General features: G+C 42.9%; 1 protein-coding gene across 6 annotated transcripts in view; it reads left to right on the plus strand.

Annotated features, from left to right (window-relative positions):
- LOC133393876 (ankyrin repeat and ELMO domain-containing protein D) overlaps positions 1–20,196 on the plus strand; it is a 68,131-nt gene that overhangs the window by 20,393 nt on the left and 27,542 nt on the right. For 3 of the 6 annotated variants that reach the window (XM_061660785.1, XM_061660784.1, XM_061660786.1), the window contains exon 3: positions 11,505–11,543. The exons of 1 other annotated variant lie outside the window; for it this stretch is intronic. In XM_061660785.1, coding sequence (XP_061516769.1) covers positions 11,505–11,543 — 39 coding nt within the window. Of the gene's footprint in view, positions 1–11,504; positions 11,544–15,534; positions 16,858–20,196 lie in introns of those variants that run through there. 2 more of the 6 variants (XM_061660789.1, XM_061660788.1) reach the window with 2 other exon arrangements.

The raw sequence follows: 20,196 nt of genomic DNA on the forward strand, positions 1-20,196 counted from the left end.
TTCAACATCGCAGATCCTTGGCAGTATTTCACAGGATACACATTTCGAAGCTTTCGGCAAAAGTAACACACGCAACGGAACCACTTTTATGTTTCGCTGGTAACCAATGTAGGGCCCAACAGCAGGAGGTCCTCGATAAGAAGCGATGTGTGATACGCTCGGTTGGCTTGGCCGTTTGTTTTCACCGGTGGAAGTCGTTCGGCTTTTCCCAGTCGGGTACTTGTTTTGCGCGCATTTTTTTTTCATCCCATTTTCTTCGTTACCAATGAACAGGAGATTTCGAGAAAGACGGCATACTGTTAGTATGATTGATTTTGATTAGCAGCTATTCTTTCAATCAACAAAAATTGACTCAAAATTATGTTTGACATCATCGATGATAAATGAAACGAAAAGCCTGTTTGGATGTTTCTATTGATCGTAACATAACAGTAATGGACAAAATTAGAAGATTCTTGGTCATTCTACTATTACTGTCAGTATCAGTGGCAATATGCATTCTTCAATAACGTTTGTATTTAAAAAAAATGGACAAAACTGTTGATTTGTCATGGGTTTCTCTTCCCATGGGTTTAGTATCCCATGAGTCGGTAGACAAAATTTGATACCTCTATCAATTTAGGCCGTGAAGGCTAAAAAGTGAAACAACTTCATTTAGAAGGGTGCGCGATCAAAGTACGGTACTCCATAGCGACTAAAACTGACTCTGTGAGGCAGTTTGTGGACATCGTATGAGCCTGTACCGACATATACAATATCTTAGCATTATTAGACAACAATCAGAGCATCGAAAGAAAGCTCGGTTCCGAATGGCCGACGAATCTGAGCGACTTGAAGTGCCAAAGGAAGTTGAAAGACTGAGGGACATGTGTGACTACATTGCTGCGTTCGCTTGACTGGGAGATCGATGCAACCAAACAGTGAAATAGTTCCTGGGAAACATGAAACATATTAGGTAGCAGAAATCGCGTCCACTGGTTTCACCGTGGCAAGCAATGATGTCAAAACTCAATACGATAATTTCAGGCGAATTTATGTGGAATTTCAATGTGAAACCTTAGTCCGCGAAGCGGTCCAACATATCCCAGGTCCTTCCATCGAATTTTTCTGGACCGACATGAATCTCTACTCAAACAATGTTGTCGCAAAAACTGAGGAGGAATTAATAGAAATCGAATGTAGATCGTAACTCAATTTTCCAATAATAAAAATATTTTATACATCACATTAAGTAACATGCTATCATAAGGATCAATCGAACATCGAAACAACACGTACTTCACTCACGGAACTTAGTGGTGGGAGCTTGAAATCGGACCTATCCGCTTCCGATTCCGTTCTCGAAATTCCGGAGCCGTTTCCGATGCTGGAATCGATTCCAGTTCCGGAGTCGTTCTCGAAGCCGATTCCGGGATCGGAATGAGCTCCAGAATCGGAATCGACCTTGGAATCGCAATTTGCCCCGATACCGGAATCATGATTGACTCCAGAAATCGAAATTGAACTTTTTTCGGAATAACAATCAGTTTTTGAATTGAAATACGAGGATTAAGAAGCGAAAGAATGGATCGTTTACAAAAAAAATTGATTCTTGCCAGTTATAAAATCATACCATCATTGGACCCAACCGCCTTGTCATATAGATATGTCGAAACCGACTCCAATTCGAAGCCGATTCTGATTTCGGAGTCAATTTCAATTCCGGAACTGATTCCCATTCCGGAACTTATTTCGATTCCGGAACCGATTCTGGAGCCAGTTCCGGTGCGCATTCCGGAACCAATTCCGAAGCCGATTCCAATTCAAGAGCCGATTTAGATTCCAGAGCCGATTCCGATTCCCGAGCCGATGCTGGAATCGATTTTGGAAACTGATTCCGGACCTACCGGAACCGATTTCAGACAACTTTGTAGCTAGTCGGAATTGATTCCGACGAAAACTTCGTTTTTCCCATAACTTCACGGAACCGACCCGCTCCGCAAAATCCAACCCTAATTGCAACATTGCGACACTAAACAAACCGCAAACTGTACGGATTAACATTCTTCATCGATAATTCCCGCCACATGGTGCACAGCACAGTACTTCGCCTCATCAAACGATCGTTATTGTGTTGCTCCTTCTTATAACTATTAATCACGATAATTGCTTTCTTTGCCAAGCTTATTGCCTTGCCCTGGCCAGCCCAAGTCAACGGTAATCGTGACCGGAAACGACTCGCGGGCACTGCACCGTACACAATTTGCCCAGAGTTGCCAAAATCATCAAACATTGTACCACACTCCGGAGCGAAAGAGCGCGAAATTTCGGTCGAAACCATCGCACTTCCTGCCAACGCAAAGTCATATTTCTTGTCTTTATTATTTTCAAAACCCTCTAACGATTGGGCTGCTGGCGCTTGGAATACATTTGTTTCGAAGCTTCGATTTTGTGTGGGGCATCCGTGTGTGTGTGTTTACGCTTGAGCAAGAACGTTTTGGGGTGGAGAAATGTGTTTTTTTTAACCGACCTTGAGCGTACTGTGGTTTGATGATAAACGTAACGAGCCGGGTTGAATTATTGTACTTAATGAAGATATTTGTCAGGTTCTAGCATTGAAGCGATTTATCCTGCTGCCGCTTGCGCCACTGGATAAAGTATTTTGCCGCTGCTTAGAATGGATGTTTCTGGCATAGGTTTAAATAAATCATGCACTCTAGCAGCTCGGGCTGAAATTGAAACCGATGAATAATGTCACTTTCTCTGCGGCAAATTGAAACATGATGGTAGCTACATTGAAAATCCTGCTCTTCAGCCATTAGTCTGAAAACAACTGGCAAAACTGATTTTTCTTTCATTTTCGCATTATTTAATACACGCTCACTTTTGATGATGAATAATGATGACAGCTTTTGCGCGCCTCGGATCTACCATAGCGATGAGATGAGCTTATCGAAAGAAGGCAAAAAAGGAAACACCCATTTCTTTAGCGCTTTGCATGCATAATTAACTGCGAAAACGCTCACGCGGCTCTAGGATTTGCTTATCAGCTGCTCAGGTTCATTACCCAAGCGGAATTCGCTTTAGATTATCATTGCCATCACCGTTCGTCAAGATTGTGCACGGGGACGGAATTATTACGATTAGAAAGTGGCCAAAGACAGCTGGCGATGGCGAGACAAAACCAATTTGCCTAATGTCCCACGATCCCCGTCTTGCAAATTAGAGCGTGTACAGTGAGTGCTTCTTTTTGCTGCGCTATGTTTCAGAAAACAAAATTCCATTTACAGCACGGGTAAAGCGATATTCTGCGAGCGATGCGAATCAGTATCGCCACCGTCCGGTTCATTTCCTGCATTTCCTATTTTTTGTTCGTCCCCACGAACGTCGCATTATGGCTCGTTGACTCGTTGACTCGATGGATGTCCTAATTAGATTCTGTTTTAAACCTCACCACACTGCACACGGTTACTGTTGTAGCTTTGGTATGCGTTATGATTAAAGTGGAATGGGAGCGCCGAAAAGGCGAAATAAACGTTACACTGGAACTGCTAAACGACTGCCTCCAATGACCATCGCGAATGGCTCTGTTAGGGGTCACTGCTAATGGAACCGCAGTGTTATTTCTGCTGAATAAATTAGGCACCTCATTTGCGTGACATTGTTTTGAAGAGGCGAGAGCAGAAAAAAAGGACGGGATTTTTGCTATAACAAGAAGCAAAGTGCTCAAAACGCAAAACGTTGTGGTTTTATTTTCTACGCAATCACGTTGCGTTATTGCTAGCCTGACGATGGAGTGTAGATGTATAGATTTCTATGGTGAAGAAGGGACAATTCCACAGGTAGAAAGTAAGGTGTTAGCTTGATTTAAATTTAACGATATTACGTTCGATATACGTATTGCTTAATAAACTGTACATATAAAGCTAGATTGGGCCGGTCTGATGGTACAGTCGTCAACTCGTACGACGTAACAACATGCCCGTCAGGGGTTCAAGTCCCGAATAGACCGCGTCCCCATACATACGTAGGACTGGCTATCCTGCTATGGTAACAATAAGTCACTGAAAGCCAAGCTCACTTCACTAGTGGGTACAGGCAGACCTTGACCGACAGCGGTGGTTGTGCCAAAGAAGAAGAAGAAGATAAAGCTAAAACTCAGTTAGTTACATAAACGTGTGTGTTAAGTCTCTTCACAATTACTGAGCTGAACTAAACGTGAACTTATTCTATAGATATTTTAAGTATCTGAACTTATTCTAATAAAATTCTAATGAATCTGAACTAATTCTAATCTCTAATAAAAAAGAAAAGAAGAAATTTCTACCTACGCTATTAAAATAAAGCGTATGTAACGAAAATTTAGTTTTGATTTTAGTGTTCCAAATTCCAAAATTTTTTGTAGAATCATCGCATTCGATACATTATATGTCTCTTCAAGATGAATGTCTCCCTAAGGCGAACATTCTGTAAGCTACATATGCGATTTGGCATCCCAAATTCCCCAAGTACCCGGTCTATGAACATGTTGCGGGAACATTTCTGGATTTTTCTGTTTATTTAAAAAGTTTTGAACGTTTTTGCCAAAAAAATATCATTTTTAAATTAAATGTGCAATGTAAACAAGTAACGTGAACAATAACGCAGCTAAATCTATTAAATTATTTCAATTTCAAGTATTTCGTTAATTTTCAGTCAACAGTTTATCATTTCTTCCAATTTGCGAATGTTCCACTGAAGAAGATTATCGTTTTTAGTGATTATCGAAAGCAGATGTTATATCATTCCCAACCCTTTCGGTTCATTTCGCTTTATATTTCACCTCGTCTGGCCGTACGGTAAGGTACATTTGAGTGATTTGATGAGAATAATGCTCGCAAAATACGGCGATGTGACGCGCATTACATTTTCATACCCAAAAGTAAGCGACTTCAATAAAAAAAACGTGTAAAAAGTAAAGCTGATTTGATTATTTGAGGGAAGAAAATTGGATCTTGCACATCAGCGTCTTTAGAGGAAATTAATCCTCATTCCATCACAACCATACTAGGGCTGTCTCCGGTATGAAACTTCAAAGAACCTTCCATCGTTTGGTACAAGGATGTACTACAATCGTTCGTCTGTCTCGCTTTCCTTTTCCCAATCATACCGCTCCCTCATTGTTGTGCTCACTCATCTGTCAAACGGATCCTTCAATCATCGTTTCAAAGATTCCAGCATCATCCCACCAGTGCCGCAACACCATGTACGGTAGCAAACATCTTCCTTCCGCCACAACACACAACGAATACGTGCTGCTGAGCGTTTCATATCCATATGGGACCCAAAGGCTTGCTCCACATACCAACCATACCGGTGCTCTGAGGTTTCAGCCTTTGTTTCCATTCGCTACACACATTTCATCCTCATCATGGGCAGCACAGCAAAAAAAATAGAAGCACCCCCGGTGCATACATATTTATAATCAAATTTATGACTTTTTCTTTCCCACGCTTTTCCGAATCCGAAGCGTGGCACCCAAACACGGCGTGTGTTTCAAACTGTTTGAGGATCGTCTTGTGTGGGATCATCCGTGTAATTTTTTTTTTGTATCCTTCTCCTCTATTCCTGTACTTTCTCCGTTCAACCTCCTACACAATTCACGTGCGCTCTCTCACTCTCCCCGACAGCTTCCATGAGAGTTTTTCCACTCACATAACAAACCACCTGCACTACGCCTGTTTTGCGCTCCTTCACACTGACAGCGAACCCCGGGTGCGAGAACGATTTGTTCGCCGCACCGTGTGAAAATCATCTCGGACTCTCTTGCTCACGGCAGTGTACGCTCGCTCATCGTTTCATCCCAGCTGCTGCCCACCCTTTCTCACGCGGAGATCCACACTCGCATCCACCGCACCTGACGCTGGAATGCCGTTGCCATTTTAACCGCCAAAAACTGGAGCCCTTGTCTGTGTGGTGGGGGTTGCTCTCACCACACACACACCTACATACGCACGCTCGCCCGGGCTCGTCGTCGTCGGGGTCCGTTGGCCCCGGTCTCGGTGCCATTTTCACCGACCCGGCTCGCGTCTGACGCATTGCGGATATTTTAGGCTCGCAGGCAGGAAGGAACGCTTGTTCCGTGTTTCGTTCTGCTCGCCGGTCTCGACCGGGGAGTTTTTGTTTTTTGTTTTCCTGTGCAGAGGAAGCCGGCTGCCCGTACCCCGGTGTGCGCGGGTTCACTTTCCGGAGGGAAGCATACTTGCATAGAGGATGCACCGGGCACGGGAAAGCATCGTAGCATCGTTTTTTGCTAGTCGGTCGTTAGAGTCAGCTGATTTTAAATGGCACAATTTACGTAAAGCGTAAACGATTCTCCCAGCCAGCATTGCAAATTAACGCTCTGTTTTTGTTTTCGCATTAAATGAAATGTGCATTGTAGAGCTACAAAAAGGAAATGGAACATCTTTTTCTTTGAATTTCTTCCGTTGTCTTGTATGGTTTTAGTGTGCGATTAAATTTTTGCTCCAAAAACATCGTCAACATATGTCTTTTGCTTAAGTTGCCAGGCTTACAAAAAGTAACATTTGCTTCACTCGTTTCCTTCACTGCATTACAACTCTGTCCCGTCCGCTTTGATCGAAAAGTTTTCACACACATAAATCATGCTGCTAACAGACACACACACACACTCAAACAATGGGGCAGTAACAGCAAAGCTGGGAGTCAAAGAAGTTAGTTTTACTTCCGTCCATGGGCAGTCGGTTAGCATCAAGTGAAAACTTTGGCCAGAAGAAGAAATTTTCCCGCACGCTTCAGCGCAGCAACCGGAGGCATACGAAGAAGAGTGAAAAACAGCACTCCACCAGTACACCGAGTGAGCTTACCATTTCATGCCGGCTCAAGAGCGACGATAAAGTTCGCCCGGCAGTATCAGTTGCCCCAATAAACAACGGAATGGCTCATGGCTCGATAGAAGCCCGTTGACCGTTTCGTTCGACGCCATGAGCAGCGTGCACATAAAAGCACGTTTGCTTTGACAGAGCAGCTTTGATGTGGCTGTTTCCGGCTGTCACAACCCGTGTGTGCCTGTTACAAAAACGGGGCGGCTGCGGGAAGTGCAGGAATGCATTTTGTTTTGTCACTCGAACGCGGAAGTTGATGAAGCTTCTGCTCAATTGGCCGTAACAAAATGTTAGCAGCAGTGGCAGTGTTTTTGTCGATGAAAAATACATCCATTCGCTTCCCCAAAACACGCCTGCAAGCATGCATTGAAGGTGAATGGTTGATGTTGGATCGATAAGGATGGGGGAAATATTGTCATCATGACCAACCGTCCCACGTGCTGTAGGACACAAGCTTTTGTAAAGGTGAAATAAAAGCGCTTTCCGATTGCCGCTAACCGCTTGCACCGTTTGCTGCTCCATGCATGTCTTGCAATCGAACGGAATTGTCGATTCATAATCGAATAAAATACTTTTTTTTGTATCTTTCCTTTCTTTTGTGTGCCGCGTGTTTCGCGTGTTTGCTACCGTCACGTTGTTGGTTGCCGCTCACACACTATGTGCCCTCTATTTCGCATAAAAAATGGAGAAAATTTGGTGCAAAGTGTTGTGAATGTTACGTTTAGGATGGTTCCTATTGTTGATGTGCCTTAACGCTTCAACATTATCGGCACCATCATCCAAAATGTGATCGCTACTCTCCACTGACCAGCAATGTGTGTATGTGTGTATTTTTTCTCAACTCCAACTAACCTCAACGTACAAAAAATCAAGCAGCAGATTTTTGATCACGACAGCCCCTGCTCTCCAAGGGGGGGACACAATTTACGACCGTCTATAAAATATCAGTTTTAATGATTTTCCAAGCACACGCGCTGGAAGGCGGTAAACTGGCCCGAAGGGGCGTGACAATGGCGTTCGCCATGCTGATGTGCGAACAAAAAAAAGAACCGAAAATCACGCACCACCACACACAACCTTGAACGTGAATCTAAACTCATGCCTGCCCGTTGTTGCCGAGGAAAAAGATGAGATACTTGCCAAGATTAAAACGAGCCGGGAGTCGGGAGTGTCGGCACACAATAGCAGCCAACCAAAAAGACCAAAAAGAGAGAAGAAAAAAACCTTCATTTTGTCACCGTGCCGTGCCTCCCAAGTACCCACTGCGGTGCCAAGGTGTACACTGATGGAGGTGAAAAATGGTGATGCTTTTCATGGAAGACGTTTAGGTTATTCATTTTCTCCCTTTTCTTTACGCATTGTTGCGATGAGATAGGAAAAATACATTTTCTGCCCTCCCCCACTCCAATGGCCGGCAAAACCTAATGAAGTGTTTGTAGGCTGTTTGCTTAAATTTAATTTGTTTCTCAAGTTTGTTGCCTTCGCGCGAAGTGCGGTATGAATAAAAAAAGAAGCGCCATACGATAATCGGATTTTCGTTGCCCCCATCTATCACCCTATTTGTAGTGTTATTTGGATTTTTTTTTAAAGACAATTTGTCCAGTAGCGAAACAAACCACCCAGGGTCTGCGTGCACCGCGTGGGACGACTGTAAATTACATTACCCAACTGCGGCTGCCCATCGTCATGCTTTGTTTTCTACCAAAAGAAGATATATTTTTCGCTTCGTTTTTTTGGTGCCCTGGAGGATATAACTCTTGGTTAGTGAGGAATTTAAATGTTTTCTTCTGGAATTCCGTACAATATGTTTAAGCTCAGATAAAAAGTACGATGGATAAAATATAGAAATACAAATAAACACGTTCATTCGTACGGCTAAATCGCAATCGTACGGCTGAATTGCGGCCCGGAAATCGCAATCAGATTCGTAATAGAAATTCAGAGTTGCTTAGCAGTTTTAGAAACGAAATCAGTACCGGAATCTTCATGAGAATGGATATTTAACAAGTAAATTTACAAGTTTCTTGGCGACTATACAATCGTAGCTGCATAGGAACCAAACACTCATTCCTCATTCTCATTGAGATACCAAAATCCAATTTGATTCCGAAGACGACCGATTCTGACCGATTCCTGAGACGATTTCGGTGCCGATTCTCATTGCGGTGCTGAATCTGATTTGAGAGTTGATTCCCGAACCGATTCCAGAAACTGATTCCGGAGTCGATTCCAGAACCGATTTCAGAAACTGATTCCGGACCCACTATCCGGAATCGATTCCACAACTTTCAACACATTTTTCGATTCCTCCATTCTTTTGCACGTATTTTCAGCAAAATGCTTTATTCTTAATTATATTAAACATAACAACATATTTTTATCAAAGGAAATACAATATTTGACATTGTTACAGTTCATGTATGTTTCACAATGTAACAGTTGAATATGTAGTTTGGTATTGCCTTAAATTAAAAAAAAAAGTTTATTTTATGTAATTCACTCACATTCAATCGTATTTTTTTCGATTTGCTACCCCAAACAGTGTACGAAAAAAGTCAATCAGTTATATTAACTGTTTATGAATTTATTACGTAAGGTTAAAATTAAAATATTATAGCAGTGCATAATTATAGATGGTTGATTCCATAATCCGATGGAGACGCCTGGTAGTTTTCATTCATGACACAAACCACAAATCAAACACTTTTATTTTGTTGCTTTTTGTTTCACTGGATATACAATGAGTGCATTTTAATTTCAGTTTCAATTTAAGTTGGTCTTTTCTAACCTTTACAACTATTATTATCACCCTGCATGAAAGGGAAGTGTCAATCATGCCATAACGGCGGTAATTTTAATGAAGTGATGCTAACTACCCACCAACAGAGAGCACTTTGACTGGCTGCCAGTTGAATAGTTTTGTGCAAACGAACAAACCCCGCAGCCCCAATGCCCCCCTCCTCCTTCCGATGCCATGGCAACAAGTCTAGAGTGCCAGTTCATTACAGAGCGAAAACAATCGTTTCGTGTATCATCCACTGCAGCATTTAAGCGAGCAGAAAAGATAAATGAGACAGGGAACGAAGCGACGAAGAAAGTACTACAGTAATTCCACCCCATTCCTCCACCATTCCCTCCCCTCGCCGGACGGGGTAGAACAATAATAATATGCCGGCCATAAAACTATGCCAAAAATGTTTTATCCCGTCAGACTTTCTCATTGCACAAAACTTGGCACTCGTTGCACACTCACTCGTCAGCATCGTTCTTTCTTAGCTGCTGTCTCATTTTCTCTTCAAGATGCTCGTGTTGTTCCGCAGCAGAGGCTGCATCCTTGGGGAGCTGGGAAAGGGGTGGGGTAGGGTTCTTTCGGGGCGCTAAACAATTTGTAAGTTCAAGATCGCTCCCCCGGGGGTAATGCCAATGAGAAGGGAGTGCTGCCCGCTATTCGTCCCGGCCAACAATGGCAAGGTTCTTTGTACTCGAGCTACGGCTCGTTGGATCTCCCTCATAACCCCCGGGGGGACACTGTCGGACACAGAAGCTCATTACATTTTTATTGTTTCGTTCCCGCGTGCCACTCAGCTGACGTCGTAGAAGTGTCATAGTGTGTGTGTTTTAGTTTGTAGTGAAGTAACGGATACAATACAGCATACAAGCTAGCCCGAAACCCCGTTTAGACCTTGAAAGCGGTCCCCAAGGGCTTCAAAACTTCTCGATTTAGAATGCTGCATGATATTGAGCAAACCTTAGTTAGGCTAGCGTCTACTAGATCGATCTAGCGAAGGGTCACTGCACACACTTCGATCGTAACGCCCATGTTTACTGTTAAACGTTCGTTAAACTGTCTATTCGATGTTTGCCCTTTCTTCCAATCCATCGTAGTGTTGTTCTATCCCCCAATAGATTGTCCCCACATTGCTCTAGTTTTGACAATGACAGTTGTTCGTAGTTATTTGACGGTTTGTCGTTCCCGTTGCCATTCCATTCGGTAGATGTCGATTGTGTAGATCCAATATACATAAAACTAAATAAATTAATGAATCTGTATTTTTTCTCCCTTTTTCTCTTTTTCTCTCTCTCTCTCTCTCTTTTCTCTCGCTGTTGGTGCTTGTGCACTGTTTCGACTGCTTCCCGGATGCTCTACATGCGTACACACAAACAAACAAAAAAAACAAAAAAAACGCTCGCGCGCTCGCTCGATTCCGCCGATGGAAATCAAATCAAATGTCTGCTTTCCGCCACCGCTTCCATTTTATGGCGCCACGCTTTCCAATAACAACTCGCTACGCACACGCAATAACATTTCATGATCATTTATATCCGGCTGTGTGTGTGTGTGTGTGTGTTTGTGTTCTAAAACCTATCATCCTGCTCGTTTACGACTTCCGCCGTGCAATGGAAATGGTCCGGCCAACAAAACGCTGCCTGCGTCCGCTCGTCCACCCATGGTGACATTGAATTTGTTGCACGAAATGAATTGTGCAATGTGCGCTTAATTATCCCTGCTTGCAAACAAACCAAACACGACGCAACTATCGCTCGCGTACGCATCTGTTGCCCGTGCGGCTTCTTCCACGCTTGCTTGCTGGTGGTGGTGGTGCTGCTGCTACGTTTCCCCACGAAATTAAAAATAATTAGGAAAGCGCTTTATTATCGTCAGTGACATCAAGAAAACAGGTACAAAGTTGCACCAATAATTCATCTTTTTGTTTTTGCTTTCTCTCTTCCGTTTCTTTATAGTGTAGTTTAAAATGGTTGTAGTATACGATGGGGGGGGGGGGGAGAAACAATAGTTGTGTTGCGATAGTACACGGGTTGTTTTATTTTAAGTTGCACTGCCTTTTCCGTATGCTTAATTGTGCACGAAGAAACTGTGCAACGATACAAACGTGCTGCTGGTGCCTGGTGGTGGCCGTGGTTGGCCATTTTGCAAAAACAGAAAACACAAATGATGACATTTCGTTCACAATGACGTCAGTACTGCTTCTCGGCGGTCTTGATATGATATGTTGCTTTCTATTTCTTGCCCTCGGCAAATTCTATCGTTTGGGCGTACTGTTTAAATGTCATGAAAATGTCATATTTTCTTTAAGTTTTCAAGTTTTTGCGGACCTGCCAGCTTGGGAAAATTCCACAAAACGTTTCCTAACGACAGTATGCATTGTCAACAGTTTTAAAAGTTTAAATGTTTAAAATTACATAGTTGTTTCTTCCAAATTAGATATTTTTTGCATTTCACTGACTTTGATGTGATTTATATAAATTTATTTCTGAGATTGACCGACTAACTGACCTGATCACCGAGTAAAATTGACGATCAAACCCTTTCAAACATTGTGCCTAAGTAATTTTTATTATAGTAAAATTTATATTATTGATAACGGTTGACGGTTCTTTGAGCAAAATTGCACTAATTTGACACATCAATTGTAAAATTCCACATAATTTCTCTTTTGATCGAATGTTGAAATTTCTAAAGGTTTAAATTGTTATATTCAGTCAGTCACTAAAACCACCCTTTACTTGCAAAATTATACGAAAATTAGTGTTATTTTTGGTGGAAATCACGAGATTTGACTTACGCAGTAATTCGAGATACGCGGCATTTTGCGGCCGTTTTCGATTCCCATTAAACGTGTAACTCGGAGACCGGCTGTATTTTTTTAAATTTTAAGTTATCATCAACTAGCCACATTTCCAAGGGAAGCTGCTGTTGATTTAATTCGTACAATGGAGCATAAGCAATTCGTTCGGGGTTAATTAATCGCTTCAATTTCAAACACGTTCAAAAACACTGTTGATTCTATTTGCACTCATTTCACCCTAGGAGTGAAAAAAAAAGAATATTTTGCAAACAAAATGCCACTACCTTTCTCAATATTTCCCCATAGGACAAGAATCGATTCTATTCCTTTTTTTCTATTCTGCAGTCGGTGTTCGTACGTTCTGCGGATAGCAAAAGTCCTTCCCACGGTGAAACGCCACTGAGCATGGGTTCGGTTTCTTCTCTCATTCCGCTGGGAACTTGTACGTGAGTTGGGATTTCCAACACCACCACCATGAACAGTAATGCCGAATCATCACCCCACCAACTGTTGGCTATACTGATCTTATTTAAAAGTTGCCAAACGAAAAACTGCTCTGATTAGGGTAGAGGTTGCCGCGCCGCTCCAACAAACCGCCAACCGCCGTCTTGACCTTCTGCCTGCAATATTTAGATTACGTTTCACGGGCTCGTGACGTTCGGATCCGGCGTTTGCAGATTTCATCCCTACTGACACATCGCCTTTGGATCGGGCGCAGTTGGCGGCTGGTGAATACTAATTGGCATCAACTCGGGCATTGATGTTCTCGTGCCCGTGTCTGACGAGCATACTCTAGCGAGATGGATTTTCTTGAGCACCGTCGTTCGCTACTTCGGCCGCAACCGGAACGCCAAACCCCGTGCGGCTGTAATGAGAAGCAGCTTTCACGATACCATGCTGAACGGTGGTGGTGAGCTCGGCTAGAGCTAAAGAGAGAGTATGCCGTTTCGGTACGATACAGCACATTAAACCGTGCTCATTTGAATGAACGATCCGACAGTGACGTTGCAGAAGGATTAATTTGTGATCCCTGACACCTTTAGCAACCATGGCAGACAGCTCTCACACTGCATCCACAAAATCACATGAATCGATTCGATTAGCTTTGCACGAGTTTAAATATTCATTCGTGCTGCAATTTATATGCTGTGGAGCAAGAACGATGGACTCATGCAGATGCACTGGAAAGATAAAACATAGCAGCGATATTACATTACCGAACAAATTGTTGATTGCGACAGCAGACACTAATGTTGTTGCCCGGTGCTGTACGTCCGCTCGTTACAAGCTGGCAAGATTCCAGCGGCTAACGGTTCGTTGTACCACACACACTCCTTTTCGAGGACACTCCAGCTGAGAGCCTCGTGTAGAAGATTATACACCCTTTGATTGGAGGTTTTTGTTTCTCCTCCTTCATGTGGCTCTTGTTCTTCCACAGTGAACTGTTTGAAATGTTCTATAGTGTTCACTACCTCACTACCGTTGCAGATGGTAGCAGCTGCTACACATCATTACAGTCTATTTACCTTCTATAAAGACTGTTTCAAGAGGTTTGATGTTTGGAACAAGGACACATGATTAAATTTACACTTCAGGTTTACCTGCAGTTTGTAAAACATCAGACTAAGGACACCGTAGGACACCTATGCTAAACATGGTAGTTTTCTAATATGAATTGGCGAATGTGAGAGTAGTCTGTATGATAATTGATGGCAAAAACAATATGAAACCACTGAACATTTTCGAATAAGCCGGTAGAATATTCCAAATTCTATTAAACAATTCAAAAACAACAGCAGCTTTAAGGAACTTTCAATACATTTTTGGAATATTCTGGGAATGAAATATGTACACCATATATCTTTTCCTTTTCAATCTTTGTCTATAAATATGCAAGACAAAAAACCTAAAAAGATTAATTACCGCAAACAGTAGCCAGCTCTGCATTGGTTATCAACGCTCAATTCCCAACAGAAGTCATCGGACTCATCAATTTAATCTAAAATAATTGCCATCTAATTCCCTCGCGACGAATGGCGCACACTTTTCTCTAGCAACTTCCAACAGCCAATCCGCTCCGGAAAACATTATCACCACCGCTCGTGGTTTTTTTATTTTTCATCTCGAAACTGGGAGCTCACGAAACCAATCAACATTCATGTCTAAGATTTCCCACCGGAGCTTCGGCTCGACAGCAAATGACTAATCTCCAAAACATCATCGGGAGGTTTCCACCACTTGATGCCATTCTACTCCTCCATGCCAACCGCCCCACGGATGTCACTACACCGGAATATGCTACGAGCGAACAGCTTCCGGCCGTGCTTCCGATTACAACCCGTGCCGGCAAACACGACACGAGCGCTTCAAGGAGCAACCGAAATCATGTTTTACCGCAGCAGACCGCGCGCACGTACACCGGACACCGGGGCGCGCGGTGGAAACGAGTTGTCGGATCTAATTTCCATCGCAAACAAACATCCGACCAAAACAAACCTCCTCTTCCTCCTTCCGTGGACTTCCTCTCAGTGGACTATTTGCGGGACTATTTATAGCAGATGGGTGTCTAATTTCATAGATCTATCCCTTGCTGCAGTTCCCTTGGCGAGATGGTTCCACGGAGTCCCGCTGCACCTTTCGATGCAAACTATGAGCCTAGTTAAATTATAATACACTCTCCAGCAACTTATACTGCGTCTGTTAAGTGTCTTCTAAACGTTTCTTAGTGAAGGTGATCGCGCAGCAGGTATCGCGTTGTACTTGTCAAGCACCACCAGCATTCGGTAAGGCAACGCAAAACATTCGGACGGAGCGAAACTGCGAGCCACGCGGTCTGGGCGGTGGTACGGTTTGTCACAAATGTTCACGCTAATGTCAGACGCTGGTATTAGTGTGTTGTGCATATTTATAAATTTTTATTTACTGCCCGCTGAGGGTCACGAACACACTGGGGAAGAAGTTACATACTTTTCGGACAAAATTAGAACGACACAGGGAAATTGTCGTGAGAGAATTCGCGCGCTCACCAGGGAGATCTAAAGTGAGACCTGATGATGTTATTCAACATTGGTATGGTTGAATTATATTAAAAGTGGGTGTACAAGTATTATCTACAAGTAAAATTATCTATGATATTCAATATTTGCCCCATTTCACAAGCTGCAATTAGTGTTTATTTAGTGAGGTGAAGTTAAACGTTATAAATTGCACAACTTTTTGGTTTAACAAACGAAACATCTCATAAAACCAAATAGACATAATCGTAACACCCAACTGCCTCTTTCCTTGTCCATTTCTTCACTGATCCCTCAATATTTACGACGAGAACAAGAGAGAGAGAGAGAGAGCTCTCGGTGTCTCGATCCCACCCACGCACTCATGCGCTCATAATATCCCACCCACCTGATGCGCAAGAAGCACCAGAAAACGCGGGAGAAAACACGGAGCACTGTTCTCGCACTGCCAGCAAAACAACCAACCACTTGTGAGGACCGATCGACCGATCTGGCGCCGATCGCGCTCAGTAGAGTTTCTGTGTGCGTACGAGTCGCAGCCGACGACGATTTGGGCGAAAGATCACAGCAGCGTGCGTGTGCGTTGCGCTTCTAAATTATTCCGCGATACTGTGACCTTACGGCCGGGGCCACTCCGTACGCTTTGGCCTTTCCCGTGGCAGACGAAGATTGCCCAATACGCAGACACACACACACCGTCCAACAGGTTGCATCTGCTGCTGACGTCTTTCGTGTGTTGCATTTGCATGCAAAGGGCCTGACCTTTACGCTGTAGACAAAAGGGTGGTGGTTCGTTCTTGTTCTTGATCTTCTATTCTCAGCCGTTGATGAAGCGTGATAAGTGACGCGAGTGTCGGCACGTTTTTCACTGCTAGTTTATTTGCGTTTCTTATGGCCGCAAGTGTCGTTTATTTATGTACAAGAAACGTGTTGAATCGGTGCGCTGTGGTGCATATAATTGTGAGCTTACCCGTGCTGTTCAAAACGAATCGTTGAAGTGATTAGTGATCGTGTGAATTGTAAAAAAATATATTTAACAACAAAATAGTTTGCCAACAATTCAAAATCTGAGTCTCAGTGTAGTGTTTGAGTTCTCTTCTGCTCGCTGTAAAATTCACCGCAACAATCCACCGGGCAGAATTCTGCAAAAGCATCTAATCAACCTGTGTATAAAAAAGGAGGAAAAAACACACACGCACAACATGAATCTGATGTTCCGGAAAAACATGCGCGAGGGCGGAGGTCGCGCTGGGGGCGGTGGATCGAAGAGTAAGATGACCGGCCGGCATCAGCGCAAGACGCGCGACAGCTACGGTGGGGCCGGCTCGGACGAGTACCACTACCGAACGCACATCTTCTTCTCGCCGGCACACGTCAAGCAGGACAATGAAGGTTGCTATTGTGATGGTTGTTCTTTGTTGCTCCCATAGCTAATAGTTGATACAACAACACACATAAACATGTCCATCTTCCTGATTTCTACCATTTTTTTTCCATTTTCCCAAAAATCCCAGTATCTTTGACCGTTTCCTGCTGTCCAAAATCCAATAGCAAATGGAACGGTTGCAGTATTTTGCAACTATTTGAGCATTTCTATTTTATTTACAATTATGATTGTATTTTCAGAAGTATTTTCAAGCATTCCCAACGTCTTGTAAAGTCGGTTATGAAAAATTAAGCAGCAAAACTAGTCCAGCTATAAATAAGTTTTGAGCTGCTCAACAAGAAAAAAGCTCGTTACTTCTGTCCGTTCATTAAGAAGTCAAACACATGCTAATTAATGATTCGGTTCAGATTGCCCTATTAATCGATTTTTCTTCCCCTCCAACAACTAGCTCTCCCTCTCACTCTCTCTCTTTGTCTGTTAATATTCATATATTTGCTACCAACTTCAAACGCGTGTTCGAACGATCGAAAAATATCCCAACGGCTTGCCCTGGGAGAGGTGGACCAGGTTTCGTTTTTCTGCTCTCCCTCCATCCAATTGAACTAAAATTATGCTCGCGTGCACACACACACAAACACATAGAGCACGATCGAACTTCGGATCCAAATCCGTTTGTCACCATTGACGCTATTGGATTTCTCCCGCCCCCCCCCCCCCCCCTTCTCCTGCTTCTCTTTCCTTGTTGGTCCGTTTTTTTTTTTTCTTCTTTTCACGATACCGTGTTTTATCCCATATTTTCTTCCACCGTTCCGTTCCTACCCGTCTGTGTTTCCTCACTGTGACTTTTTTAAAAATAAATGTAATTTTGTGCGCTCTCTCTCTGGCATTTTGTCAAACCGAAAAAATCGAAGCAATAAGCAAAATATATATATGTGTGTACGAGAATTTTTAAAAAAAAGCAGCACGCACGAATCACCAACACTCACACGAAACGAAACCTCTCTGTGGTGTGAAATTTGCGTTCCGTTTCGGGTTTTTTTTCCTTCTTCTTTTTGTGTCACATCCAATACACTTTTTGCTCCATTTATGCTGTATGCACACGTTTTCTTTTTCTTTTTTTTTATTTTTTCTTTTAGTGCTTTATATCCTTTCGATTCATTTTCATCTTCTACTTCCTTTCCGCACTTATTTTGTAGCATTTTATGTGTTTTCTCTTCACACTTTTGCCGTCTCTAATTAGCCCAAGGGAGGTCCGATTGTTTTGATTGAATTTGTTTTGTTTCGTACAACAGTTTAATACTCTTTGAAACAAAGAAAGCTTTAATAAGCTCAATAAAATCGTATAAATGACTCACTCCAACTAAGCTTCTTTTATCGATGTTCCTACGGAATTCTTCTCCTGTTCTTTAACCGTCCAGTTTTTTGTCATTCGTGCTCATATATATTCGTCCCCCCAATACTCAAAACACAGACACCTGCAAATCATCAACACTCGGTAGATCGTTCCCGGATCGCCGTCGGTTTGAAATGAAATTCAACACATTTCTCATCGATACGAAACATCTGTTCGCAGCTGGTACACGCAGGTTCCCGTTCCGTTCCGTCCTGCACGAGCGATGGAAATCGTAAACCATTTCCCGTTTGCTCCCTTTATTCCTTTTTTTTTGTACAAACCACATCCCTGTTGCTGTCGTTCCGGGACATGTATTGCTCTTGCACCGAGCGTCAATTGACGTCCCCGATATTCGCTACTTCAACCGGAGACGGGTGTGTAGGTTGGTTGGTACCCGTTTTTGCCCCGGGTATGGTTTATGCGTTACTTGTTTCCATCTTGCCTACGCGAGACAACCCGTATGCCATATCCTTCACAGTTTGTGATTGAGTCTATTATCGGCCGGCGTACATAGACTCAGAATCACATTTCCGCCTGTGTCAAGCTCATGACACTGTTCCGTGTCGGTTAGCGGGGAGTGCGAGGCGAAAAGCAGCGATTGAAGTGCGAGTTGCGAGAGTACAAAAAACCCCCCAATGCTTCAGACGAACGGACGAAACGTACGTCTGAGTGAGAATGTTCACCTTGCCGCTTGCCGATGGATTTCTACTCTCAGTTTCTAGGTTATGTAAACAGATGTGGTCGAATTAGCATTATATTTCGTTCCCAACACTGCCATTCGTGTTTTTTTCGCATGTCAGACGCTTCAAAGAATAAAAAAAACCTCTCGTGACGACCTTTTTTACCTCACACACACATATAAAAACTAAGAAAAGACACTGAAACCAGTGGACGAAAAATCGAAAGCAGTACCGGAGGGGGGGGGAAATATATATAAATTAAGCACCATGAATTATCGCTCACCATTACTACGAAAGTGGGTTAGAGCGTTCGAAGAAAAGTGGCATGTTAGTGGGCGGCACTAATAAATGTAGATTTGTTGTAGGTTTTTTTTTCGTTTCGATTTGCTCATTTTCTGCCCTGCAGCCATATTTTATATGCTCTATTTATAATTTCAATCATTCATAAAAATTGCTCGACGAACACCTCGCCGTCGATTAGCTCTGATTGAGAAAACGGTGGGGGGGGGGGGGTATGGTGCAGTGAAAATAGGTATTAATCGAGACAACCGGGGACGACGGGAGGCCGTCGCTAGGCATCATATAAAATGGTGCACACGTACAGCTGAGATGGGATGAAACGGCCACCGGAAACAATTTGCAAGTCATTAACGCCAAAAGACGCCTTGTGCCTGGCATGAACCACGGCACACGGCAAACGACCGCGCGTTGAAAACGTAAAAGCCAAAACATCGAAAGAGCTCGCAAAAATCACTTTCATAGCCGAGCCGGGCAGCTGCATCATCGTTTTAGTGTGCATGTGTTTTTTTCTTCTTCCACACTCGAAACATATCCTGCCCCCTTTTGGCTTTAGATAAATCTTGGTAATGAGTCATTTTATTGGAGCCATTTGTCGTACAGAATGGGATTTTTTTCACTTCTTCTTGCTTTGGCTCGAGAAACCATCGAAACAGGTTGTTGGAGAGATGATCTTCTTTTTAATGGCTTAACAGCGTTAGCATAGAGCTGGTCTTGTTGCGATGAAGAATCGGAAAAATGTATTAGACTGCTATGCGGTATACTTTCCTTTTTCTTCGCAGGACATTGATGTGGTTAGAGCTAGGATTTTATACACTGTTTATTTAATAATAAATTATACTAAAACTTTAAAATTATACATTAAATCATTGAAAAGGCATCATCACAAATAATAAAGCAAAAATGTGTACAAAAAGCAGACAATCTTATACTAAGAAAATTATCATTTCAAAAGACTGAAGAGAAATATAAGC

The sequence above is a fragment of the Anopheles gambiae genome, chromosome 3 (genome assembly GCF_943734735.2).
Source record: "Anopheles gambiae chromosome 3, idAnoGambNW_F1_1, whole genome shotgun sequence".
In the NCBI taxonomy this organism is placed as follows: domain Eukaryota; kingdom Metazoa; phylum Arthropoda; class Insecta; order Diptera; family Culicidae; genus Anopheles; species Anopheles gambiae.